Raw genomic sequence first — 26,816 nt, 5'->3', positions numbered from 1 at the left:
AGTGAGATGGGGTGGGAGCGGCACTCACTCTCAGGAAAGTTCAGTTCAGATGCAAGCCCTGTGTTGCGGGGTACGGGGAGCCACGTGCCCTACCCTCTCGGCTGCTCGTGGGAAAAGGCCTAGAGGTTCGGGCCGAGAAAAGGAGCGAAAGCAGAGAGCCGACTTCCCCTCACCCATCTGGGAAATGGGCTCGGGCCAACTGCTGACTTCGCGCTCGCTGGCGCAGCTCCCTGCGGAGCCCTCCGCGGGGAGGGAGGCTGAACATCTGGATGACATTTCTGCGAGAGCGGCTCCAGAGCAGCGGCTGGGGAGGGAGAGGTGCGCACGAGCGCACGTGGGACCGAGAGGGAGGCGATTCGTCGGGGACCGGGTCTTGTTTTTCTCGCTCTCTACCGCAGCCCCTTCTCCCGCCCCCGAACCCCCCAACCCCCCCAGCCCCAGGCCCCGAGCCTCCCCGGCTCCCGACGAGCCGAGCTCCTTCACTGGCGGCCTCGCCTCGCCAGAGGGCACCCTCGATCTTCCGGAAAACGCCACCATTTTTCACTGCCCCTGGAGCATCTCCAGGCTTCTGCCCGCCTCCCGACTCCGATCTTGTCAATGAAGAATCCGGCCAGGATCGCCGCGGAGCGGACGCTGACCCTCCGACCCGGCTCGCAGGCCGGGAGTCCCCTCCACGAGGCTGGCACGGCCGCCCCTACCGGGTCCCGCGCCCTCTGCGGACCCTGCCCCGGGTCGGGCCTGGCCCGGGGGCGACCCCGGGACCGGGGGACCAGGAGGGAGAGTAGACGCGGGCCGCGGACGGCGCGGACTAACAGCTGGCGAGAGGGCGCCGGGGCTGGGGGAAATGGAGGGAGGGGGCTCATCGGAGTAACTTTCCAGAAAAACAGCCAACGTGTAGCAGGAGTGATTCCAAGAGGGGGAAAAAAGTTCAGCTACCACGTCGAACGAGAGGACTCGCAACGTATTTTTCAAATGGGCTCGGCTTTTCCTGTGCCTGTTTAAAACATTAACATCGTGCAGCAAAAGAGGCTGCGTGCGCTGGTCCCTCCCTCCCCCACCCCAGGCCAGAGACGTCATGGGAGGGAGGTATAAAATTTCAGCAGAGAGAAATAGAGAAAGCAGTGTGTGTGCATGTGTGTGTGTGAGAGAGGGAGAGGAGCGAGAGGGAGAGGGAGAGAGAGAAAGGGAGGGAAGCAGAGAGTCAAGTCCAAGGGAATGAGCGAGAGAGGCAGAGACAGGGGAAGAGGCGTGCGAGAGAAGGAATAACAGCTTTCCGGAGCAGGCGTGCCGTGAACTGGCTTCTATTTTATTTTATTTTTCTCCTTTTTATTTTTTAAAGAGAAGCAGGGGACAGAAGCAATGGCCGAGGCAGAAGACAAGCCGAGGTGCTGGTGACCCTGGGCGTCTGAGTGGATGATTGAGGCTGCTGCGCTCAGAGGCCTGCCTCCCTGCCTTCCAATGCACATAACCCCACACCCCAGCCAATGAAGACGAGAGGCAGCGTGAACAAAGTCATTTAGAAAGCCCCCGAGGAAGTGTAAACAAAAGAGAAAGCATGAATGGAGTGCCTGAGAGACAAGTGTGTCCTGTACTGCCCCCACCTTTAGCTGGGCCAGCAACTGCCCGGCCCTGCCTCTCCCCACCTACTCACTGGTGATCTGACTTTTTTTTTTTTTTTTTAACCTTTTTTCCCCCCTTTTCTTTTCCATTCTCTTTTCTTATTTTCCTTCAAGGCAAGGCAAGGATTTTGATTTTGGGACCCAGCCATGGTCCTTCTGCTCCTTCTTTAAAATACCCACTTTCTCCCCATCGCCAAGCAGCGTTTGGCAATATCAGATATCCGCTCTATTTATTTTTACCTAAGGAAAAACTCCAGCTCCCTTCCCACTCCCAGCTGCCTTGCCACCCCTCCCAGCCCTCTGCTTGCCCTCCACCTGGCCTGCTGGGAGTCAGAGCCCAGCAAAACCTGTTTAGACACATGGACAAGAATCCCAGCGCTACAAGGCACACAGTCCGCTTCTTCGTCCTCAGGGTTGCCAGCGCTTCCTGGAAGTCCTGAAGCTCTCGCAGTGCAGTGAGTTCATGCACCTTCTTGCCAAGCCTCAGTCTTTGGGATCTGGGGAGGCCGCCTGGTTTTCCTCCCTCCTTCTGCACGTCTGCTGGGGTCTCTTCCTCTCCAGGCCTCGCCATCCCCCTGGCCTCTCTTCCCAGCTCACACATGAAGATGCACTTGCAAAGGGCTCTGGTGGTCCTGGCACTGCTGAACTTTGCCTCGGTCAGCCTCTCTCTGTCCACTTGCACCACCTTGGACTTCGGCCACATCAAGAAGAAGAGGGTGGAAGCCATTAGGGGACAGATCTTGAGCAAGCTCAGGCTCACCAGCCCCCCTGAGCCAACGGTGATGACCCACGTCCCCTATCAGGTCCTGGCCCTTTACAACAGCACCCGGGAGCTGCTGGAGGAGATGCATGGGGAGAGGGAGGAAGGCTGCACCCAGGAAAACACCGAGTCGGAATACTATGCCAAAGAAATCCATAAATTCGACATGATCCAGGGGCTGGCGGAGCACAGTAAGTCCAAATTCTCGCTGGGGTGTCTGCTCTGGAGGGTCTGAACTGGAGCTGGGAGCTCTGCAGAGGGGGGCCTAGTGCTGGCCACACAGCAGGGTACCCCAGGATTCACCAGCACCAAGGCTCAGGAGGTGTGATGCTCCTCCGTTGGGGCTGGGGAGGTGGGTGGGGAAGGACATAGAGCCATTCTGTTAAGAGCCGGTGCTTCTGGGAGGCCAGGAGCTCTGGAGCTGAGCGGCTTGCTGAACTCACATCACATCCTTGACTGATTTTAATTTGGAATTACATTGTGCTGTCCAGGGAAACATATGTATTCTTGCACATGCGATCATATCAGTAACTGTAAGCATCTGGGTGCCATAAAGGGGAAGGCCGGCTCTGTCAGGAGCCCTCACAGTTCTCAGTGTGGAGACCTCGGTCTTCTCCCTGCTTTTCACAACTCATTGTGACACGTCTCCGTTTCAGTTTTTCCAGTTGTTGGGAAGAAGAGTACCTGCCCCAAATTAATGTCTGTCAAGCTTTTTGAAGCCCAGGCAAGAGACAGCTTCTTGCTGCCTGGGCCCTTTGGTCTACCCCACCCACGTGACCCACAAGACCCACGTGAGCTGTGTGTGTGTGGAGGGGAGAGGGTATGCACGAATGCTCCCAGGGCCGTGTACTTTAGGGTGACATGCAGTCTTGTGCATAGACAGACCTCATGTGCTCAAAATGGGCGCCCTCCAGGCCAGTGGGCACGGGGAGAGCGGGTTTTGGCTCTGGATGCGTAGGGAGGCTGGCGCCCTTTGTGTCTGCGTGTCACGGGAGAGCGGGTGGAGGGGTGGCAGTGGGTGCACGGTGTGGGGGGGATATGTCTGGGAGCCTGCTGTCCCAGGAGGCTCCGTCTGCACAGAGGAGCCGGGCAGCTTCTGGGTGAGATGTCTGTGTGTGTTTGTACACGTGTGGAAGTCATCTGTGTTTACTGAAGGGGATTTTAAAAACCTCAATACAAGAGAGAGAAATTTGGCAGATGTTGAGAAACTGACAGCCCAGGAAAGAGGAATGTGAGCCACTCGTGGGCCATAGACTCCGGGAGCAGCTCTGTTTGCTTTTCCTACCAGCAGGTGTCCTCGCCGCCCTGACTACCTCAGCCCAGGCCCACCTGGGAGAGGGGTGGAGGGTGTGGGTTGGAACTGGCAGACAGGGGAGGGTGGTCAGCAGAGCACACAGCAAGGGGTGAAAGGAACCTGGCTGGAGAGAAGTAACAGGAGTGGGTACCAATGGGTGGACCAGCTCTGGCTGGAGATGCAAAGGCCCTGTTCACGGCTCCACGCCAGGCAGAGGAGCCTGTGGTTACTGGCGAGGGGTTCCCGCTCCGGCTTCCTGTGGCTGCCTGGAGTGCCTTTCTTTAGGATGTGGCTGCCGTGTGGGGGCGGTGGCTGGAGGCCGAGGCAGAGCTAGTGCTCCTTGCCCAGGGTCTCTGGGTGGGGCTGACTCAGAGGCACACAGTTCCCAGAGGCACCTGGCAGCTGGATAGCCAAGGCTCCAACTCCCTGGGAACCCACCAACACAGGAGATGGTGACCACAAGCATCAGAGGAAGGTCGAAATCTGAGGCCAACAGGAGAGGCATGAGGAGAGTCCAGGGCAAGAGGGCAGGACTCAGACCTTCATGGACTGGGTCAGCAGGAGGAGTCCAAGGGAGGAGGGATCCTGAGTCACGAGGACCACCCCCCCAGCCCGGAATCCTGAGCTAAGAATGAATGAGCCACGTGGAGGCAAGGCCACGCGGGTGCAAGTGGACATTGATTTTGTGCAGACTCAAGGCACAAATAGCAGATGGCCTTGGGAAAATCCCAGGCAGGGCCCCACAGATGCTGGGCAGCTTCCAGGCTGCAGTACCAAGACCTGCAGCAGATGGGAGTGGCTGTGGGGCTATGGAGCAATAGTCTGGCCTGGGGCAACCCAGCACAGCGAGCAGGATGCTGTTCAGGATGCTGGGGAGGAGCCAACACGCAATGCTATGAGGCTCACAGGTGCAAACCGGAAGCAGGCAGACTCTGCAGCTGTTGGAGGTGACTTGGAGGCTGAGCAGACAGACCTGGGCCCGCCCTGCAGCTGGTCAGGTGCTGAGCCCACCCCAGAGAGGCAGACACACAAGGCACACTAATTATAAAGAAGGCAGTGGGCAGGTGCTAAGCAGGAGCAGAGAGCCATCATCAGGGGCTTGCGAGGCGGCGGGGCGGGGGGTGGGGGAAAGGAAGCCTGTCCTTAACTCATGAGGGCAGACAGAGGTGACACCTGGTCTGTGGTGGGGCACAGCAGGGTCTCGATGCCAGATCCTCTGCAGGGAGGTCATGAGATCACGTTATCTTCCATATTTCCTCACTTCTGGCCACCTCCCTGACCCAGTGAACATGGATTCGAAGGAAAGTGACAGTAGGAGCCAGGGCAAGGAGACGGAGGTTCCTGGAGAGGAAAATGAAAGAGGAAATACTTTTTAGTGGTGCAGGAGAAAGGGCACCAAGGTGAGAGCAGAGAGGAAGGCCTTTTCCTAAATAAATTTATCTCCCTGTTTTATGGATAAAGAAACTGAGACCTGGATCGCTTAAGTAATTTGTCCAAAAAGAGCGGGCACCCTAACCTAGACATTCTGTCTGTATGACACATATAGTTAAGCACTCATGGATACGTAAAATACACATTGTAAGTGCTACCTTTAACCTTTAGGGTTCAGTAGAACTTTGATTTGTAACATAAATGAATCACATGTTGGACCAAGCAGGAGAGGTCAGGAGTTACTATCTTAGTAACCCAGGTGGCAGATTGCATAAAGATAACCAGATTTGTTCTTTCTTAGCTCTGCAATTTTTTTTTTTTTTTTGCCCGAGAGATTCATACTGCCACAAATGTTCTCCCTAATTTAATGAAAGAGTTTTCTTTATTTAATGAAGAGTCTCAAGCAGGTTAAGCAACTGCAGCTACATAAAAGTGACCTCTCTGAGCCTCAGTTTCCCCAGCTGTAAAGTCAGAGATGATTTCCAAACTCCTTTTCAGCTGAAAGAATTTTATAATTCCATCTGGGATGAATCAGCAGAGCCTCTACTGGGGACTATGGGCAAGACTCTGTAATCCCTTCTCTAATTCTCCAGGATTTTACTGTGGGGAGGGAGTAGAGAGTTTCTCCGACCCCAAGTGATGGCAAAGGGCACAGCTTTTTTACTTCTGTTGCCATCCCTCTTACAAAGATATCACCAATGTAGGTGTCGTTTTATCTTCTGGCTTGTAATTATCTGCGTCTGTTCAGAGACTTGTTGTTTTCAGCCAAGGGCAGCGCTAAGACAACCAGCAAATCCGGAGTTTCTCAGCAAAGAGAAAACTCGATATTTTAGTCTTTCTTCTCTGGCTGCTAAGTGTAGATTTTGTTTATTCTGAGAATTATTCTGAAAATAATTTGCTCCAAGGACCAACGCCCTCTGCACAGTAGGGGTCAGCACTTCTCCAAGTGTGGTCCAGAGGAAGCTGGAGGTAAATGTAGATTCCCTGGTCCTACCCACCCTTACAGAATCAGAATCTTGAGGGGTGGAGTCTTGGGGAATCTGTATTTTCGACAAGCTCCTTATGGATTCTTAAGCACACTGAAGCTTAAGACTCAGGGAACTAGGGCAAAACTTTTTCTTAGAGGGATGGCAAACACAAGTGTCTACAGAAACCCGGCAGGAAACGCAAATGATCTGGAAGAAAAGCCACGACGTAGTGATCAGCTGCACCAGGACACTTGGTCTTGGGGTCAGGAAGAAAGTAAGGTGTGTGAGACAGGGAGAGGGAGAGGACCTGGAGCCCACGTGCCCAGCCAAAGCAGCAGCCAGCCTCAGCTCTTGCTGGGTCTTGCATTGAGGACTGTGGGTCCAGCTTGATTAGTTCTTCCCATGTCCCAGAAGAGAAGAAAATCTGGATCTTTCTGTGAAGTATTCCAATTTTTAACGTGGGCTTAAAATGTTTATGGGCTTCTAACTAAAAATTTTTAAAGGTGTTCCATCAGCAAAGCAACACGTCTAATTTATTTAAAGGTTAATCAATAGAAAGCTCACACACACCATTAAAGCAGTGGTTTCTCAAACTTCCAGAACATCTGGAAGCTATGGTGCCCTTTGCAGCACATTATAATCTGTGGTTCTCAACCCTGGCTGCACATTGGAATCATCTGGAGATCTTAAAAAAATATGTCGTGGACCCCACTCACTCCAGTGTAGTCAGAACTGCCGGGGAATGGGTCCAGGCATCGTTTGTTTTTAAAGCTTTCCAGGTGATTCTAACGTGCAGCCAGGGTAGAGAAGTACAGCCACACTGATAAATACAGTCCCTTCACTGGAACCAGCAAAAAATGATATATACAAGCAAAGGCACACCTAGCAGCCCCAGGTGTCTGAACACATTTTAAAAGGCAGTTAACTAAACATGGTCAGCTATTTCCTGGTTTTTCCATGCATACTCTACATGAATATTCTTTGCTTATGTTTTGCCCGGTAAAACAAGATAGAGAAAATGGCATTCACCAATATACATTTTCCTGTGCAATGGAAAAAGTTGCTCAAGATTTAATTTGTAATAGTGGGACCCCCTAGTCCAGTTCTCAATAATGCTAGTGTTCTGCAGAGGCATGGCTTAAAAACCACAAACTGGTTTGCAGTGGGTCATTGTCTGAGGCATAGGTTGACATTCTAGGCCCATTTAGTGGAATCTTGCCATATTTTGTTGATGAAACCATCTTCACTAGATGATCGCCCAGATCCCTCCTAGCTTCCAGAGTCTCTGCTTCAATAAATGAGGTGTGTTCAGAAGACCTGGGTTCAAACCCCACCTCCGCCACCTTCTAGTTATATGACCTTGGGAAAGCCATTTAACTTTTTGAGGTTCATTTTTCTCATTTGTCAAGTGATAAATTTTACATGTTTTCCTTCTCAAGGGTTGTTAGAAGGTCACATGAAGTAATAAAAACTCGAGAAAACATAAGATGGTGCTATTACATTTTGCTTATTTATTTACACTATGATTCATTCCACAGATTACTTAAAGCATCATTATTCAGTGAATTTGATTGTCAAGAAGATTGTATTTACATTTTCTTTGATCTCCCAGGCAATTCTTTTTTAAAATTAATTTTAATTTTAATTTTTTTGACAAAGTCTCACTCTTGTCACCCAGACTGGAGTGCACTGGTGCAATCTCGGCTCACTGTAGCTTCTGCCTTCTGGGTTCAAGCAATTCTCGTGCCTCAGCCTCCCGAGTAGCTGGGGTTACAGGTGCCCACCACCATGCCCCGCTAATTTTTGTATTTGGAGTAGAGTCAGAGTTTCGCCATGTTGACCAGGTTGCTCTCGAACTCCTGACCTCCAGTGATCCACCTGCCTCGGCCTCCCAAAGTGCTGGGATTACAGGCATGAGCCACTGTTCCCAGCCTTTAAAATTTTTAATTTTAAATAATAGGGATAGGTCCTCCCTATGTTGTCTAAGCTGATCTTGAACTCCTGGACTCAAGTGATCCTCCCACCTCAGCCTCCCGAGTAGCTGAAATAACGGACGTGTGCCAACACGCCCAGCTAATTTTTGTATTTTTTATAAAGATGGGGTTTCACCATGTTGGCCAGGCTGGTCTCGAACACCTGAGCCCAAGCAATCCGCCCACCTCAGCCTCCCAAGGTGCTGGCTGGGACTACAGGCATGAGCCACTGTGCCTGGCTGCCAATTCTTTTTTTTTGAGACGGAGTCTCACTCTGTCGCCCAGGCTGGAGTGCAGTGATGCAATCTCAGCTCACTGCAACCTCGACCTCCCAGGTTCAAGCGATTCTCCTGCCTCAGCCTCCTGAGTAGCTAGGATTACAAGCATGTACCATCATGCCTGGCTAATTTTTATATTTTTAGTAGAGACAGGGTTTCACCATGTTGCCCCGGTGCCAATTCTTTTTTAATCACTAGCAATTATGTCCAGGCTTTGCTTGCTAGCATCAAATTGCTTGTGTCAGCTAACTTCTGAGTGACTGTGGCCAAGACCCTCTGGACAGCCATTTCTCCCTCTGAAGAGGGTTGCACTACATGACTCCTAATGCACCTTCTAACTCATTGGAAAGCTATACATCCCAGTAATAGAAAATGACCTTTCCCACCTCTTTTTTGAAACCTTAAAATTCTCCTCAGGAGGCGTTCATCTTGGGGAGCAGATTCTGTTTGATAGGCTGGAAGAAACCAAAGAGGACAGCCACTAGGGTGTCCTGAGAACTCTCCTAGCTCATAACTTTCTCCATCTCCTGGCTTCCCACTGCCTTGACCCACTGTGACCGTCCTCACCAGCAAGTGCCATTTTCCATCTCCCTTCTTTTTCTTTTGAGACGGAGTCTCCCTCTGTCACCCAGGTTGGAGTGCAGTGGCGCAATCTCAGCTCATTGCAACCTCCGCCTCCTGGGTTCAAGCGATTCTCCTGCCTCAGCCTCCTGAGTAGCTGGGATTACAGGTGCACACCACCACACCTGGCTAATTTTCATATTTTTAGTAGCGACAGGGTTTCACCATGTTGGTCAGGCTGGTCTCGAACTCCTGACGTTGTGATCCACCCACCTCGGCCTCCCAGAGTGCTGGGACTACAGGTGTGAGCCACTGTGCCCTGCCCCGTCTCCCTTCCTTTTACAGCAAGGTTCATGTTGCACTGACTTTATTCCTCTTGTAGTCACTGGTGGTGTGTTATTTATTTACTTTATTATCATTATTTTTTTGAAACATAATCTCCTTCTGTTGCCCAGGCTGGAGTGCAGTAGCACAGTCACGGCTCACTGCAGCCTGGACCTCCCGAGCTCAAGCGATCCTGCCAGGAGGTACTATTGTAACTGAAGCCGTATCGATAACAGCTCCTTCAAGACCCAGCTCTGTTGTCCTTGATAGGGTTGCCAATGCAAGTAGCTTATCCACATTCAGAGTATTACAAACTTGTAAACTTACACATTACTTAGCTATCACTGACTTCTCTCCTTGGTTCTATCTGAAATGGTTTAGGGAATCATTGGTAGTATCTGTTCTTTCAAAGCCAATTAATCAGGGCTTCATTAGATAGCATTCACACATTTGTTTTCCTAACATCTGTTCCATTAATTTTCTAAGAACTAGTGTCCGGCCCACCAGATGGCAATTTCCAGAAACATTCACTCATCCTTCCCTAAAGATCAGTAGCGCATTTGCTTGTTTCCAGGCCTCTGATCCTTCCTGCCTTGTCCATGACTTCCTCAACCACCCCTCGGGGTGATTATAAGCTCATTCCAGCCATGTCCATTATGTGTGGAATCTGGGTCTATGAGCTTGAATTTCAGCCTCGGGCTATTGTTACCATTTGTGCAGAAAGTTTTTCTCTGGGTGTGAATACTGCTCAGACCTTGAGGTTGTCAAGTGTACAGGAGCAGAGAAAAGACAGGCTCTTTCTCTTTCTCTGGCTCAGAGGAGTGGGAAAGAGCATTGGCTGCCCATGTCTTGTGGACAGGGATGAAGAGGCCAGCAGGTGACAGCGTCTGGCATAGCGCGTACTGTCAAGGAAAGAGAAAGGAGCCAATGGAGGAAGCATCTGTGTTTCCGCCAGGTTCATGGTGTGGGCTCTTTGCTATATAAGCCCGGCTTTATTGGGTCTAAAACACGAGGTTGAGATGTCACTGCACTGCTTGAACACTTTCAGTGACTCCCTACTGTTAATGGGTTAAAATTTAACCTTTTAGTCTGACAGGTGGACCCCAGTCTACCATCTTGCCATTTCTCACCTGGCTGCCACCTGCTGCTTCGAGTCCCTCTTACTCATTTGCATTTCCTCCCTTCCCTGCCTTTGCTTCCAGCAGTCACTCCATGTTCCTCCCCATCCTCAAATCCTCTCAATTTTCACCTCTTCCATGAAGTGCTCCCTGCCGTTTCCCTCCTTTGATTTCCTGCAGCAACCAACCCCTGGACTTCTCTGAAAATCATTGGTTTCCTGTCACTCCCCTCACCTGTGCTCCTGCATTTTGACATCTTCCGGGGCACTCTGTCCTATTATTTCTCTCTAGTCCTGTTATTTGGGCCCATGTATTAATACCCCCCACTTGGATATTAACCCATAAGCCTGAGGCTGCAATTTTTTGAATTTTGAAGTCAGACCTTGGGGATGACCTTGAGCAGTAGGATATAAATAACTCCCACATGCTTAGCATTCCAATAATGGAACACTAGGCATAAATGGATTTTAATCCCCTTGAAGGCAGGGGTTGTGTCTGTTCACGTTTTGCTTCCCAGTGTTAGCACTATGCTTGGCATATAGTAGCTGCTCAATACATTTTTTATAAATGAATGGATGCCCAGATGAACAAACACAGGAATAAATCAACTAGTTGTAAGATATGTAAACTACTAGGTTGCTGACATCTTTCTAGAATCAGTATTTTCTTAGGCCGGGCACGGTGGCTTACGCCTGTAATCCCAGCTCTCAGGGAGGTAGAGGCAGGAGGATAGCTTGAGCCCAGGAGTTCGAGACCTGCCTGGGCAATATAGTGAGACCCTGTTCTCCACAAAAAGGAAGAAAAAACAAAACAAACAAAAATGTAGAATCAGTATTTTCTCAAAAAGTAGGAAAAACAGGTTGGAGAACTTACCAGAACTGAGATTTTAAGGCAGTGGGAGGAGGGGGCAATTAGATTTGACTGGCCAGTCTCTAGTGCCATGTCGTGGAGCTCTGAGGCCACATTGCTCCTTGCTCAGGACTGTGTGTGATTCTAGGGCCACCAAGAATCTTCCTCGTATCTCCACCTTGAGGTCTGAGACCTCAAGCCTCTAGGGAGGTGGCAGGCAGGACGGTGGCCACTTGGTGCCTGTCCGTTGGCAGCACACTGTTCCTGCATGTCTCACTCATGCTGTGCCCTCTGCTCTGCTTTATCTCCTAGACGAACTGGCTGTCTGCCCCAAAGGAATTACCTCCAAGGTTTTCCGCTTCAATGTGTCCTCAGTGGAGAAAAATAGAACCAACCTGTTCCGAGCAGAATTCCGGGTCTTGCGGGTGCCCAACCCCAGCTCTAAGCGGAATGAGCAGAGGATCGAGCTCTTCCAGGTAACTCCTCTCTAGGAGCAGAAACCACACCTACGAGAAAGCCAGTTCCTTTGCCATATCAGGGCACCACTGGGTGCAGAGTTTGGCAGACCTGGGTTTGAATCCTGATTTCTCTGAGCCTTCGTTTCTGTATCCATGTCTGTCATTAAAACACTTAAGAGTTAGCTAAGGCGCTCGGGGACCATGGCATTCAGGAACCACTGGTTTCTTATTGCTCCCTCACCTGTGCTCTGCACTGTGACATCTTCTGGGGCACTCTGTCATGGCCTCTAGTACTCACTCCTTTCTCTGCTCTGTAGATCCTTCGGCCGGATGAGCACATTGCCAAACAGCGCTATATCGGTGGCAAGAATCTGCCCACACGGGGCACTGCCGAGTGGCTGTCCTTTGATGTCACTGACACAGTGCGTGAGTGGCTGTTGAGAAGAGGTAGGTGGACCCTTCGGAAGAACATTTCAGAATGAACCTCAGGTCCCTTAGTCCTCCATGAAACAGAGGGAAGAGGACAGAATTAAGGGAGTCAAAGATCTGGGTTCAAACCCTAGCTTTGCCACTGAGTATCCTCCATTCATTCACTCAACTAATGTTTATTAAGTGCTCCCTGTAAACCAGGCCCTGGGGATGCAGCCACAGGGATAGGAACCATGAGAAATGGAAAGAGGGCAATGTGATAATGATTGGGTGGGGTCCAACAGGGAAGGTCTCTGTGATGAAGAAATTCCTGCATTGACATCTGAATGATAAGGAATCAGCCCATGAAGATCAGAATAAGGGATGTGCTAAGCAAAGGCAACAGCGAGGCCCAGGCCCTCAAGTGGAAATAAGCTTGATTTGTTCGAGCAGCAGCAGCAGCAAACAGATTGGTGTGGCTGGAGCATGCTGAGCTGGGGTAGGGAGGAGGAGGGGAGGTGGTCAGAGAGGTTGCTGGGGCCATATAATTTATTATTATTATTATTATTGTATTATTATTATTTCTTGAGACTGAGTCTCACTCTGTTGCCTAAGCTGGAGTGCAGTGGTGCAATCTCGGCTCATTGCACCTCTGCCATCTGGGTTCAAGCGATTCTCATGTCTCAGCCTCCTGAATAGCTAGGACTACAGGCGCACGCTGCTACACCTGGCTAATTTTTTTTGTATCTTTAGTAAAGATGGGGTTTCCCCATGTTGGCCAGGCTGGTCTCAAACCCCTGACCTCAAGTGATCCACCCGCTTTGGCTTCCCAAAGTGCTGGGATTATAGACGTGAGCCACCATGCCCAGTCAATTTAATTTAGAACATCATCAGGTCATGGTGAGGTTTCAGGACTTATTCTGGGGGTGATGAGAAGTGTGGGAGTGCTATAATCAGAGATGGGGATACTCAAGGTACCCAGGCATTCCTTTCTGTCCCTCTACTGGGCGTGAAGTCAAGAGCCTAGGAGAACCATGTGGATCTGCTGACAGCAGCTCTGCTGGGAATTCTGATTCAAACAGCTACCAGGAGGAGGGACTGGGTGTGGTGATTTGATTGACATCTTTAAAAGATCCCTCTAGTTTCCAGGAGGTCAAGGGAACAGGCAGAAAAACCAGTTAGGAGCCATGGTGGCAGCCCAGATGAGAGCAATATAGGCTGAGACTAGGGTGGTAGCCGTGGATATGAAGATCGTATGGATTTGTTCTGTATTTTGAAGGTAGCCAGTAAGAAGCACAGGCTGATTAGGTGTGGGGTGTGAGGACACAAGAGCATTCTGGATGACTTCTAAATTTTTCGACATCCAGGTGGTATCACTTATAGAAACGGAGGGCCTAGGAGAAGAACAGGTTCTGTTCTGGCCAGTTAAGTTTGAAAGGCCGGGTGGTCATGCAAGCAGAGCTATCCCAGAGACGTATCACACTTCACATGTCCCAAATATCTTATCCATGCACTGTCTTTCTTTACCTGGAAAATAAGGCAATGGTTCCTCCTCTGCATGCCTCACAGAGTTGTTTTAAGGATCAAGTGCATTTGAGAGAACTTCACGGTTTTTACCATGTTTTACAGGAGTAAGCTTTTCTTATTTTAGATAAGGAAACAGGCCGAGAGAAGTTAAGTGACTTGACCGAGGTCGTTCAGTCTGGATGAGAACTTTGGTGTCTCATGACACCATCCTCTGTGTTTCTTTCCCTTTCCTTGACTGGCACTGCCTGGTCTGATGCTCAGTGGGTTGGGGTCACAGATGGCAGTCCCATCTGTTCCTTCTCTCCCTCTTGGGCAGCGTTTTCTCCTGTCATCAGCTGCTATAAAGCCACAGACCATCCATATATTGATGCCCAGAGTCCCTGAGGCAGGTGGATCCTTCTAGGTCCTTGGTATTTTTGGCAACTAAGAGTTAAAACTCAAAGGCAGAGATTACAAACTATTTGGCCTGCATATTGTTTTCGATTTGACTAGTCATCAACAGTTTTGGGTGTTTTAAGTCAGGAGATTTCACATAAAACCTGGACTTCTTGCTGTTTTTGAAAAATTGGAAGATTTCCTGGTAACCATCCATCAGAGACGAGTACCGGCCACCCCTTAGATGGGGTACGCATCCTCAGTACCCACAGCCCTCACTATTCCCTATTGTTCCCCAAGAGTGAGGCTGGCAGTTCCTGTTTAGCATCACGTGCTGGCTCGATTTTCTCACGTGACCTGCCTGGGCTCCGTAGGCATCGAGTTTGCATTGCTTGGTACCCATGGAGCCCAGGCAGGTCACATAAATGAGAAAATTCCGCATCCAAGGGGAATTATCCGGTGGCCGAGTTGGCAGATGGTGGGCTGGAGATCCTGCCCCAGTCCCAAGGGTACCCAGGAATTCCATCCTGTCCCTCCTACTGAGCATGAAGGCAAGAGCCTAGGACAACCCACGTGGATCTGCCGACAGCAGCTCTGCTGGGAATTCTGACTCAGACGGCTACAGAAAGGAGGGGCTGGGGAAATTAATCTCTTAACTTCCCTGTCTGATTTTGATCAGCTCCACCTGGATTTCTTTGAAGCCCTGGGCACTTGAAGGAGTTCTTATTTTCACAGCTGCAGACCTCAATGAGAAGTTTGCATTGAGAATGATTTCCATCCTCCTGAGACATCAAAAAGATAATTTCGTAATAAAACCTATGGGTCCCCCACCCACCATCCCCACGGCTGCCAATTCTGAGGTTAGTTCTTCATTGGAACCTTCAGTTCCCACTTAGGCAGATACTGCCTACCTTTCCCACAAGGGAATCATCACACAGGTTTGTGCTTATAGAGAGCCCATGAGTCTCTTCAGAGTTCATGGCTTCAAACCAGGACTCCAAATTGGAGCAGTTGGTGGTGTGGATTGATGAGGAAACTGAGTCACACATGTGGTCTTGGATTCATTGAGCAAACATCTGAGAGCCATTGTGTACCAGGTACCCAGCCTGCATTCTGGGTCCCAGAGTGGGTTGGAGCCTACTAGGGCCACTGGGGACCCAGGTCTCATACCCTCGTGCTATTGCTCATATAGTCTGCAGCACCTAGCTAGACAAGGCCGGGTCTCCCCTAGCAGGCTGGGAAGGGAGCTTCTCAGCATCATGGCTCAGGAGAGTTGGGACACTGGGAAACAACCATCTTGCATGTTGTTGGTGAATGTGTGGGCATCTTCCTTGGTGGTCTCTGTTGCCCCCTCTTTGCCCCTCCTTATCTCTAACAAGAGTTTGGGATCTCAGGCATCAAGCTGTCAGTGCCTGAATCCTGGCACTGCTATCCACTGGTTGGATATCTTGGGCAAGCTGTTTAATCTCCCTAAGCCTCAGTGTTCTCATCTGTACAATGGGGGATAACAGTTCTTGCTCTATGGGATTATTATAGAGATTAAATGAGTCGGTGCTTGTAAAGTCTTAGAGCAGTGTTTGATATGTAGTAAAGTTCTATGCATTTTGGTGATTGTTGTTATCATCTCTAAGTCCTCTATCTAGATACAGCATGTTGGCCAAGCCAGGCCACCCTCTTGTGCTTACCCCCTGGACCCTCGCTCTCCCCAACATAGCTGTCTGCACCTTGACTTTCTAATTCACAGATTCATAGAACTCACTCCAGGTCTCTTCCAGCCCGCCTTGAACCAGCTTGACCAGGAGGTACACAGTGTTGTTAGGTAGCCCATTTCAGCTACTCCGGCTCCTCCTTCCAGCCGCCTTAACCCAGGGAGAGGGCACTCCTCATACTTCCCTCTCCGGTAACTTCTCCTCCAGCTGGGTCTCAGCTGCCTTGTTTTATTGGTCTGCCTTCCCTCACTGAGCGAACCTGCTGGAACAGAGATCTTCAAGCTCAGCAGGCGCAGTGTGCCCCAGCGGTTGCCCTGACTTGGGGTAGAGCGGATCTGGTTAGGCTCTGGAGTTTATGGAAGAAAGGCACTGGGTTTTAACCAGTAGGACTGGGATGTCCAAGCCAGCCTAATGTTGATGGGAATCTCCAGGCTCGTAGGCTTGTATCCTTCCGTCCATGAGAAGGCTGCTGGGCCAGGTCGGACTCTTTGGGGTTTGCCCTGATGGCACAATTTCAGGAAGACTCCAGGTTGTCCCCAAGGCCAGATGCTCACACACATGGTACGTGGCCTCAGGGAGCAGCAAATCAATCAACTCACTGAGAGGCTGACCCTGAATCCAGAGAGGTCTGTCCCCCATGACTTCTTCTACACCTGGTCACAGCTGGCTGCTACCCCAGGATCGACAGAGCTTCCCAAATTAAGTCTTACCCACCAGAATTGACATGATACCAGATCCTACCTGGTTTTCCATGTAAAATTACTTGTCTCAGTGCAGAGTTTCCATTTTCTTTCTTTTTCCTTCACTTCACTCAACCTCATTTACTGAGTTCCTGCTTCCTTGATCTTGGTTGCCAAAACTCATGATCCCACAACTACTAGGCGAATGGGCTGGAGTTGCCCTTCTTGCATCAGAATGTCAGGCACCAAACCCTGGCACCTCCAGGCTTCATCATGCTCACTGTCTCCACGCTCATGTCATCTGGACCCTCGGCCATAGTTCTCATCTCCTCTGTGCTGTTTTCTAAGTTCACAACTGTCTTCCCAAGCTGTTCGTCTTGGTGAGCAATCCACATTCCAACTTCCCATCATGGTGAACAAGGATTCCCAAAGAAGAAATGTCCAAGTAATTTTTACCTCATTGTGTCCTTGTTTCTTAGGGAAAATATGGCCCAGTGTAACCATGATGTTCATCTTATCTCTTCTAGAATCTGCCACTTTGTCTAGACCCACAATCATGGCCCTGGTAGAAATGCTTGCATCTTCCACTGAGATGGATTCTGCTTCCTGTCTGCAAGTGACCTTGCCTCTAGCATTGGTTCCTGACTTGAATTTTTTTGCCAGCATTACATCCTGTGGCCCTTTGACTTTATGGCCTTTTGAATCACGGTCTCTGTGCTCAGAGACTCTTTAGTTACTCCCTATCCCTAGTCTCTCCCAGTCCCTCTGTCTCTTGCCCTCGTCCTTCCTCAGTAGGTTGGCTCAACGATCCCCTCTCCCAGAAACCACGTAGATGGCATGAGTTTTTACTCTCCTTCCTGTATCTGTGTCCTTTTGCCCCCAAGTAGGTAGGTGACAATTTTCTCTTAATACCATCCTTTGAAAGGGAATGATTATTCTACTTCTGTTTCATGATGGCCACTAGTGTATGCCCCCATTTGGTGATTCATAATATAACAGGAATACCTGGAATGTGGCAACGTGCGCATGAAGGTCCAGTCTGAGCTCGGGAGGCGCTTTCTGTCTCCTATGACCCTCAATAGAACTCAGTTCCTATGAGTCCCTGTAGGAGCAGAGGCCCTGGCTCACCCTTGCATGGGTGGTGGGTACACTTCCCCATCACACAGAGGTGTTTTTCTCATGAACTCTGTCTTATTTTGCAGAGTCCAACTTAGGTCTAGAAATCAGCATTCACTGTCCATGTCACACCTTTCAGCCCAATGGAGATATCCTGGAAAACATTCACGAGGTGATGGAAATCAAATTCAAAGGTAACAAAATGAATGTGTATGGTAGGATGGGTGAGTGGGGCGGGGGCGGGGAGAGTTAATGGGACAGGATAGTGCAGGAGACCCTAACCAGACCTCAAGAAAAGAAACCAAGCTCCTTCAGAGAGATAGCCGACTATTTTGTACTTGAGTAATTCTGCTTTGCCCCAAAAGCAATGAGTGTAGCTTTCAGCTTATAGCTTAGAGAATGCATTAGCCTCTGGAAGACAACATGGTCTGGTAAGTGGTGAATCTGTGTAGGCAAGCCCTCTAGCCTCTGGGCCTAGTGAAATGGGATAAGAGTTCCTCTTTCACAGGGTTGTCAGGCAATTAAATGAGATAACGAATAAGGAACACTGTGCCAGAAATACTCAACAGATAGGAGTTGTCTTCCCCCTCCCTAAAAGAAATTAACTTTGGCTGTCCTGAACATGAGTGCCCAGACGACTGAGCTTTGCAGATGTGCAGGGCCTGCCTGACCTCGCCCAGGGTCCTCTGGGTTTGGATGATTGCTTCCAGTCTCAGGGTGTTTGTCCCAAGGTGTTTGGGTAGAGATGGTGAAGTCGTTGAGAGTCATTTCTGGTTTTCCATTATGTTTGCAGGGAACTCAGCCTTGATGATCTCTGGAGTTTAGGAAAGTTCTCTTTTCCTTTCATATTCCCATTTTGGGTAACTGCGGAATGCCTGAGGTCAGAGGCTTGTCTAGGAAAAGGTGCAGGCCTCTTTTGGCTCAGCGCTAGACAGTGATCTTACCCCACATGGGCTCTATTTTAGAGCCTTTTTTTTTTTTTAAAGCCAAAGGTTTGACACTGTAATCACAGAACCTTAGAGCCCAGAGGACCTTCAGAGTCCTTACCTACAGGCCAGCTTAGGATGAAACCTTCCCATTTCAGTGAATACTTGTCTTGTTTATAAAGATTTTCAGAAAAAGGGATTTGTGATCCAGGTCTCTCATTTATCTTACAGATCTGGTGCCCCTTCCTGAGATCTGAGCCCCTCCTGTAGCTATGTACATTAATTCCTCATGTTCCTGTCCTCAGTGAGGATGGACAACAGCTGGCAGCTATCCTTCATGAAATTGATCTCCATTTAGTTGAGACTCTAAGTCAGTCTCCAGTCTTTTCCTTTTTTTTCCAGAAGAAATGGGTTGATGAATTTAGGTTTTCTTTCCAGAGCTTGTTTGCTAAGCTATTTATCATATGCTTCATTATCTCATCTGAATTTTATAGTGAAAACACTTCAAACACTCTAAGTGCAATGTGAATATTAACAATTATACAGTCTTGTTTCTTTGGCTCCCATTCAGGCCATCTTAAGTTGTGACACCTTAAATTTTCAGTAGGACTTCTGCGTTATCTTGATCCATTCACATTTTAAGAGGAAACTCACATCCCAATTTTCTAAATCTAAAATCTAAAGTGACAACCCCGGGCTGGGCGCGGTGGCTCACACCTATAATCCCAGCACTCTGGGAGGCCAAGGCAGGCGGATCACTTGAGGTCAGGAGTTGGAGACCAGCCTGGCCAACATGGTGAAACCCTGTCTCTACTAAAAATACAAAAATAGCCAGGCATGGTGGCATGCACCTGTAATCCCAGCTACTTGGGAGGCTGAGGCAGGAGAATCTCTTGAACTCCAGAGGCGGAGGTTGCAGTGAGCCAAGATGGGGCCATTGCACTCCAGCCTGGCTGACAGATCAAGACTCTGTCTCAAAATAACTAACTAACAAACAAACAAACAAACAGACAACCCGGAGGTATGTGGTAGGCACCCACTTAGTAACAGTGTTGCTTCATGGGTCCATGAAGATGCCTAGGAATCTCAGCAAGGGCTTTCTGCCCCTTGGGAGATTTCTATACAGGAGTATGGGGATCTGAACATGGGACATCTTTCAGTGGGCATCCTTACAATGATGAGTTCTTTTGTTACTGGCTCCTCCATCTGCTCTTCCCCTTCCTGCAGCTGGACATCAGAATTAAGCTGCACTTGTCCCCCACACCTCCCTCTCAGACTGCACTACCCCTCCTCCTGGGCAGTGATGAGACGTGGGGAGGAGGTAGCTTCAAAGGGCTCTGCTTTCCTTAGACAGGAGATTGTGCTTTCCTTCCCTTCTGCAGGCGTGGACAATGAGGATGACCACGGCCGTGGAGATCTGGGGCGCCTCAAGAAGCAGAAGGATCACCACAACCCTCATCTAATCCTCATGATGATTCCCCCACACCGGCTCGACAACCCGGGCCAGGGGGGTCAGAGAAAGAAGCGGGCCTTGGACACCAATTACTGCTTCCGGTGAGCCTGGGACCATGTGGGGACCAACATCTACTGCCTGCCTACTGCAGGTCAGGCCCCAGAGCCAAGCCACACGCAACAGGGAGTCCCTGATGCTGTTCACAAACATCTCCAGGAGGAAGACTGAAAATCTCTGACAGATCTCTTTGTTTTCCTGGGGGTCCCACTGTTTTTCTGTAGGCTAGCTCTGGAAGGGGGCTGACTGAAGGAAATGAAGAAAACTCTGTGAAGAGGAGTGTTGCTAAAATAGTGTGGATTGGAGATGCTTGGTCAAAGCCTCTCCATGATTTCCATGTTTTAGGCATTTGTAGGGTGTGTGTGTGAGATTAATGTAGGAGTTTCCATTAAAGAAGTGCTCAGTTCCCTCTGAAGGGTCCAAGGATGCTACTGGATGGCGGCAAATAGAACGGTCTCCATTTGAATGGGAAATTAGAGCTAGAGAAATTAACAAACGAATTCAGAAATTACTGGGTAGCCACAATACAGAGAGAGAAAAGATCCAGCTTCTCTTATCTAGGAGCAGTTTCCCTGCTCATTTATAAGGGGAGGATAAAGCATGCATGCCAACTACTAAAAGGGAGAAGATGATCACGCCCATAAGAGGCTCCGAAGGATTAAGTGCTTTAATTAGGAGCAACAAGTTTACCTATGGACACAGGAAAGGCTTCAGAAGGGTGTGGAATTTGAGCAGAGGCTTCAAGGATGAGGTTTGGGGAGAAAAGATCCAGGAGGGGAAGCGCTGCAGGTAAAAGGAGCATGAGTGAGTCCATTTGGCCTCAGAGGATGCCTGAATGAAGCTGGGGAGAATGAATTGGGAAATATTTAGATCTGGAAACCATGTCTTATGAGGATGGTTGGGCTTGGGAAACTAGGGATGTTGAGCTGGGGGAACAGCTCAACAGCAAGGTATAGGAGAGGCAAGGTAGTTGCTGCCAACTGTCCTGCAGCCGTGAAGGCTGGCATGTAGATTTATTTGTTCCATGCGTCTCTATCAGTTAGGAACAAATGCTCTTGACCAGTGACTTAAATCATAGTGGATTTCTTGTTCATAAGAGACTGATAGCAGCAGGCTTAGGGTGGGCTGGCTGCTTAATGATGCCACTGAAGACTCAGTTTTTCTCTCTTTCCAGTCTGCCATGTTTAGTATGTTGGCTTTTCATCCTTTTCCTTATGGTCACAAGTGATTACTGGGGCTTCAGGCATCTTGTCCATGTTTAAGACAAGAAGGAACGAGGGAAGAGGAAGAGCCAGAAGCTTTCTTCTTTCATCTGTCACTTTTATAAATAATCAAATATCTTTGCCAGAACTTGCGCTTACCCCCTGCATACTTCTCCTTGTCTGATGGGTCATTATTGGGCCACATGACCACTGCTACTCACAAGGGAGGCCAGGAAAAGGAACACCTGGTGTTTTAGACTCTGTAATGGGATGTGGTAAGGGAGAAGGGGGTTAGGAATGGTTATTGAAGAGATAACCAATAGTGTCTGCCATGGTTCACCCTTGGAACCCACAAGAAGCCAGATTTTGACTAATAGCTGTCTTTGGAAGTAGCAAGTCTAGGTCTCAGCAGATATTAAAGCAGAGGCTAGATGACCACTTGGCAAGGGGTATTACTGCCAAATGGATCTCTGTAGGCAACAGAATTGAAGGGGCCTGATAATCACATTTGGGTGATCTGTTGAACCATGGTTCTAATAGAAGGATATGCTTTATTTGGCAATGACCTTTAGATTGAGTCTCATCTGTCACTTACTATTGTAGACAAGCTGCATAAACTTAGAATTTATTTCTGGCCGGGCGCACATTAGGAGGGTAACAATAAAACCAACCTCAACAAAGCTGAGTTGGCTAGTAACATTTAGTGCTTGGTTTTATGTGGAGCACTTTATAGCTCTGCTTTGATTTGTGATATAAAAGGGAGCAGGGCCACCTTTGCCTCTTTACTCTTCCTCATACAGCATTTATCTCTGTTTCTGACATCCTTGGGATCCTGGTCTTTAACATATGAATGTGCCTTTCTGGTTTCTTCTGCCCCATGCCCTTGAACCTGGGATTCCACTGACCGGAGCCACCTATGATGGCATGAAAGGACTCCAAGGCAGAATATGAGAGCATTCGTGAAGCTTCTTTTATTGGTGGTTTCTTTTTAAGTTGATTTTCTATAAATGTTTTTTGTTGTAGCAACTTGGAGGAGAACTGCTGTGTGCGCCCCCTCTACATTGACTTCCGACAGGATCTGGGCTGGAAGTGGGTCCATGAACCTAAGGGCTACTATGCCAACTTCTGCTCAGGCCCTTGCCCATACCTCCGCAGTGCAGACACAACCCACAGCACGGTATGGAGCAGGCTCATGCTATCTGAGGCACTGGGGCTGACCGATCAGGTCACTTGTTAAAAAGAATGAGTGAAGGATTGAATGTTGAGTGAGCGAATGATGGTCTGGGGTGAGTAAAATCCCTCTGGTGAAGGTTCTGATCTTGGCACCCTGACTCAGTTCTACTCAGTCACATTCCGCCCTTTTAAATTCCTACCATAGTTTCAACCAGCCTTTTAATTTGCTTTATCTAAAGCTCTCTGTACCATAGTAATTAATTAACTGCCACGTGTTACCCTATGTCAGAGATATGTGCATGTGGCTGGCAAGGAACACTGAAGCAGAAAGGCTTCTACCAGAACTCTGATCATTCCAGCCTCTCGAATGTAGAAAACTTACTCTGAAAGACAACAACAAGCATGGACAAGAAGCTAATTTGAAATTCTAGGAACAGAAAGTGAGAGAGCCAAGAGTCCACAACCCCTGAAACTAGTCTATCTTTCCCTCGAGGGGAATCAAAAATAGGGCAGTAATTTGTGAAGCGTGTTTCCTTCTAGTTCATTATTTCTGCATCCTGTCTGGGGCCCTACACTCTGGCACTTACTCAATGGCTCAAGGCAATGTTTTGTGAGAACATTTCTCACCAAAGTGATCAGTTCCAGCTAGGATGAGCAATATAAGAGTTGTTTTCTTAAAAGCCAAGATAGGCTGGGCGCAGTGGCTCACGCCTGTAATCCCAGCACTTTGGGAGGCCAAGGTGGGTGGATCCCAAGGTCAGGAGTTCGAGACCAGCCTGGCTAACATGGTGAAACCCTGTCTCTACCAAAAATGTAAAAAATTAGCTGGGTGTGGTGGCATGCACTTGTAATCCCAGCTACTCAGGAGGCTGAGGCAGGAGAATCGCTTGAACCCGGGAGGCGGAAGTTGCAGTGAAGATTGTACCACTGCACTCCAGCCTGGGTGACAGAGTGAGACTGACTCAAAAAAAAAAAAAAAAAGCCAAGATAATTAATTATCAGTGTAGTAACTGTCATATGCTTCAACTGATCACCCCAAACAAGTGCAGTTGTTCTGCTTCTGTCATTGCGGATGAACAACAGCTACCCAACTACTCACTCACCCAAACCAGGTTCCAACAGTTCCTCTTTGTTTTTTTTTTTTTTGAGACAGAGTCTCTGTGACTCGGGCTGGAGTGCGGTAGCACTATTTCTGCTTACTGCAACCTCCACTTCCTGGGTTCAGGTGATCCTCCCACCTCAGCCTCCTAAGTAGCTGGGATTACAGGCGCCTGCCACCACAGCCAGCTAATTTTTTTGTATTTTTAGTAGAGATAGGGTTTCACCATGCTGGCCAGGCTGGTCTCAAACTCCTAACCTCAAGTGATCTGCCTGCTCGGCCTCCCAAGTCCTGGGACTACAGGTGTGAGCCACCGCGCCCGGCCCCCAACAGTTCATTTTAAAGAGCACCCGTGGCCATTCTAGCGCTTGCTCAGCCTCTGGGACTGCCCTTGAACTGGGAGAGTTCCTGGGTTCCAGGCCTGAGGCTTGGCCTTCCAACCTCTCACTGATGTGTCCCTTCCCAGGTGCTGGGACTGTACAACACTCTGAACCCTGAAGCATCTGCCTCGCCTTGCTGCGTGCCCCAGGACCTGGAGCCCCTGACCATCCTGTACTATGTTGGGAGGACCCCCAAGGTGGAGCAGCTCTCCAACATGGTGGTGAAGTCTTGTAAATGTAGCTGAGACCCCACCTGCGACAGAGAGAGGGGAGAGAGAACTGCCACTGCCTGACTGCCCGCTCCTCGGGAAACACACAAGCAACAAACCTCACCAAGAGGCCTGGAGCCCACAACCTTCGGCTCTGGGCAGATGGCTGAGATGGAGGTTTCCTTTTGGAACATTTCTTTCTTGCTGGCTCTGAGAATCACGGTGGTAAAGAAAGTGTGGGTTTGGTTAGAGGAAGGCTGAACTCTTCAGAACACAGACTTTCTGTGATGCAGACAGAGGGGATGGGGATAGAGGAAAGGGATGGCAAGTCGAGACGTTGTGTGGCAATGGGATTTGGGCTACCCTGAAGGGAGGAGGAAGGGCAGAGAATGGCCGGGTCAGGGCCAGACTGGAAGACACTTCAGATCTGAGGTTGGATTTGCTCATTGCTGTACCAAATCTGCTCTAGGGAATCTGGATTATGTTATACAAGACAAGCATTTTTTTTTTTTTTTTTAAAGACAGGTTACGAAGACAAAGTCCCAGAATTGTATCTTATACTGTCTGGGATTAAGGGTAAATCTATTACTTTTGCAAACTGTCCTCTACATCAATTAACATCATGGGTCACTACAGGGAGAAAATGCAGGTCATGCAGTTCCTGGGCCATCAACTATATCGGGCCTTCTGGATATGCTGAATACAGAAGCAAAGGGTGGGAATCAACCCTCTCCTGTCAGCCCTCTGGGTCCCTCCTCTCACCTCTCCCTCGATCATATTTCCCCTTGGACACTTGGTTAGACGCCTTCCAGGTCAGGGTGCACATTTCTGGATTGTGGTTCCATGCAGCCTCGGGGCATTATGGGTTCTTCCCCCTTCCCCTCCAAGACCCTGTGTTCATTTGGTGTTCCTGGAAGCAGGTGCTACAACATGTGAGGCATTCGGGGAAGCTGCACATGTGCCACACAGTGACTTGGCCCCAGACGCATAGACTGAGGTATAAAGACAAATATGAATATTACTCTCAAAATCTTTGTATAAATAAATATTTTTGGGGAATCTTGGATGATTTCATCTTCTGGAAGATTGTTTCTAGAACAGTAAAAGCCTTATTCTAAGGTGTATGTCTGATTCGATAAAGATTCTTCAATTACCCTTTTCTTAATTCCATGTCTATGGCTACTAATCAGAGATAACCAGAATCTGGGGCAGAGAATCTCTCAATCACCAAACGCACTGCCTAGCGCAACCACCCTTACGCGGGGGCACACTTCCGCCAGCGGAGAAGACTGCACTATTGATTGTGCGTCTTTCCTTCTTGCAGAGTATATTATTCTCAGAGACAGAGGCAGCGGCTCAGATGGGCAGAAAGCACACGAATTTGACCTCCAGATACCTGTGAGCAGAATCCCCTGGTGTGAACCCTTGCATATGGAAACATGGTTTATCCACAAATTACCAACATCACCATTTTTGAAAATCTCCCCCCACCCATATCAGTTGAGAATGAGAGAAAATGTGTATGGCAAATGGCGTAAAAATATGAGGCTAATTCTGTTATCAGGCTAAGCCTAAAAGAGCGAACCAGGAACCCCTTTTCAGACTATGGCCCTCTTGTCAGGGATCCGGGAACCATAGCTCTCTTCTGAGTGAGGCCGTGGATCCCACTGTGGTATGGACGTCCACAGTGAGCGGGCACAGAGCAAGAGGCCATCTAGCAGCTCGCGAGAAACACATTCCTCTAGTGAGATCACTTTGCCACTGGTAAAAGAAAACTCCGTCTGAAGCTGAAGTGTGCAGGCTGAAGGATGTGTCTGATGTGTTCGTGCCTGTGTGTGTGTAGGTATGTGTGTCCCTTGTTCCTTGTGGAGTTCTCCAAGACTGAAGTGAGTTTGTTCAGCACCTTTTTTCCCCTGCTTTGCCCACGCCCAGCCAATTCTAAGGGTTTCTCTCTGTCTTCATCCCATGTGGCACCCACTGACTTCCACCATCGTTCAGAGGGCTATGTCCCTGTCCTGAAATCCTGGCTGATGGGATTATATTCCATCTTGCTCCAGGGAGCCCGGGGGCACAGAGAGGGGATGCAGTAAGCTCAGCATGTCAGCCACGGGCTGCTGCTGTCCCAGCATCAGTCTATTCCTCTGAGGACCATTCTCAAATTCACTGGGCATGATAACCCCCAAGGGTTTACTAAAAACGTACAGTTTCAGGCTGCAGTTCTAGAGGTACCTTTAGGACTGCAGTAGGGTCCAGGTTGCCTGAAAACTGTTACCACATTTTGAGAAGTGGTGCGTTATACCTGACATCACTTGTCCTTACTTGAGGCTTCAATAGAAAAGGGAAGTAATTTTTCTGGCCCCAGATGAAACCCTCTCTTATCCAGCTTTATAGCACTCGCTAAAACGTTGGCCTGCGGTTCATCCTAATGAACCAGGGCAGCTAGATACATTTCCTGGAGTATTCCAAAGATAACAGAACGTGGTGCGATTCCAAATGGTCTTTTTCTTCAGAGCTCTACTTGTAGGTTAGGCAGCAGACACAAATAGGGACGGGGTCGGGAGTCAGCCCCCGCATGCTACACATTGCTGACAGGTGCTACAGAAACTTGAATCACTGTTTGTCTTCAAAAATCGATGCTTGTTTAGGGGGAGGGTCAAGAGTGGCGTTGGAAATATCACCTCCGTTGGAGGAGGGCTCATAGGATCTGTCTGGTTTATTGCCGAGTGAAGTCCAGTCCCAGTAAAAATGACTTGAAAGCACTTGGACACATGGAGAGATCTGGCGTCTTAGCACCTGATCAGCATATGGTAAGTGCAGTAACAAATCAGCTGAAGACTTCATTCTGATTGGTTACCTAGGGCAATTTCAA

General features: G+C 49.1%; 1 protein-coding gene across 4 annotated transcripts; it reads left to right on the top strand.

Moving 5' to 3' along the window:
- Nucleotides 1-621: 621 nt before the first annotated feature.
- Nucleotides 622-25,105, top strand: TGFB3 (transforming growth factor beta 3). 4 transcript variants are annotated; one of them, XM_010382685.2, is made up of 8 exons: nt 622-1,086; nt 1,340-2,570; nt 11,488-11,651; nt 11,951-12,080; nt 17,535-17,642; nt 19,757-19,928; nt 22,110-22,263; nt 23,825-25,071. In XM_010382685.2, the coding sequence occupies exons 2-8, from the start codon at nt 2,219-2,221 to the stop codon at nt 23,981-23,983; spliced, it is 1,239 nt and encodes a 412-aa protein (XP_010380987.1). In that variant the 5' UTR covers nt 622-1,086; nt 1,340-2,218; the 3' UTR covers nt 23,984-25,071. The 4 variants fall into 4 exon arrangements, with proteins under 4 accessions (XP_010380987.1, XP_010380986.1, XP_010380989.1 ...); XM_010382687.2 differs by lacking the exon at nt 622-1,086 and having other exon boundaries at nt 1,097-2,074; nt 2,423-2,570; XM_010382686.2 differs by lacking the exon at nt 622-1,086 and having other exon boundaries at nt 1,097-2,074; nt 2,181-2,570.
- Nucleotides 25,106-26,816: the final 1,711 nt, after the last annotated feature.

Source organism: Rhinopithecus roxellana, chromosome 5 (assembly GCF_007565055.1).
Source record: "Rhinopithecus roxellana isolate Shanxi Qingling chromosome 5, ASM756505v1, whole genome shotgun sequence".
Classification (NCBI taxonomy): domain Eukaryota; kingdom Metazoa; phylum Chordata; class Mammalia; order Primates; family Cercopithecidae; genus Rhinopithecus; species Rhinopithecus roxellana.
The sequence above is the reverse complement of the archived record's forward strand: the minus strand, read 5'-3'. Positions and strand labels throughout refer to the sequence as shown.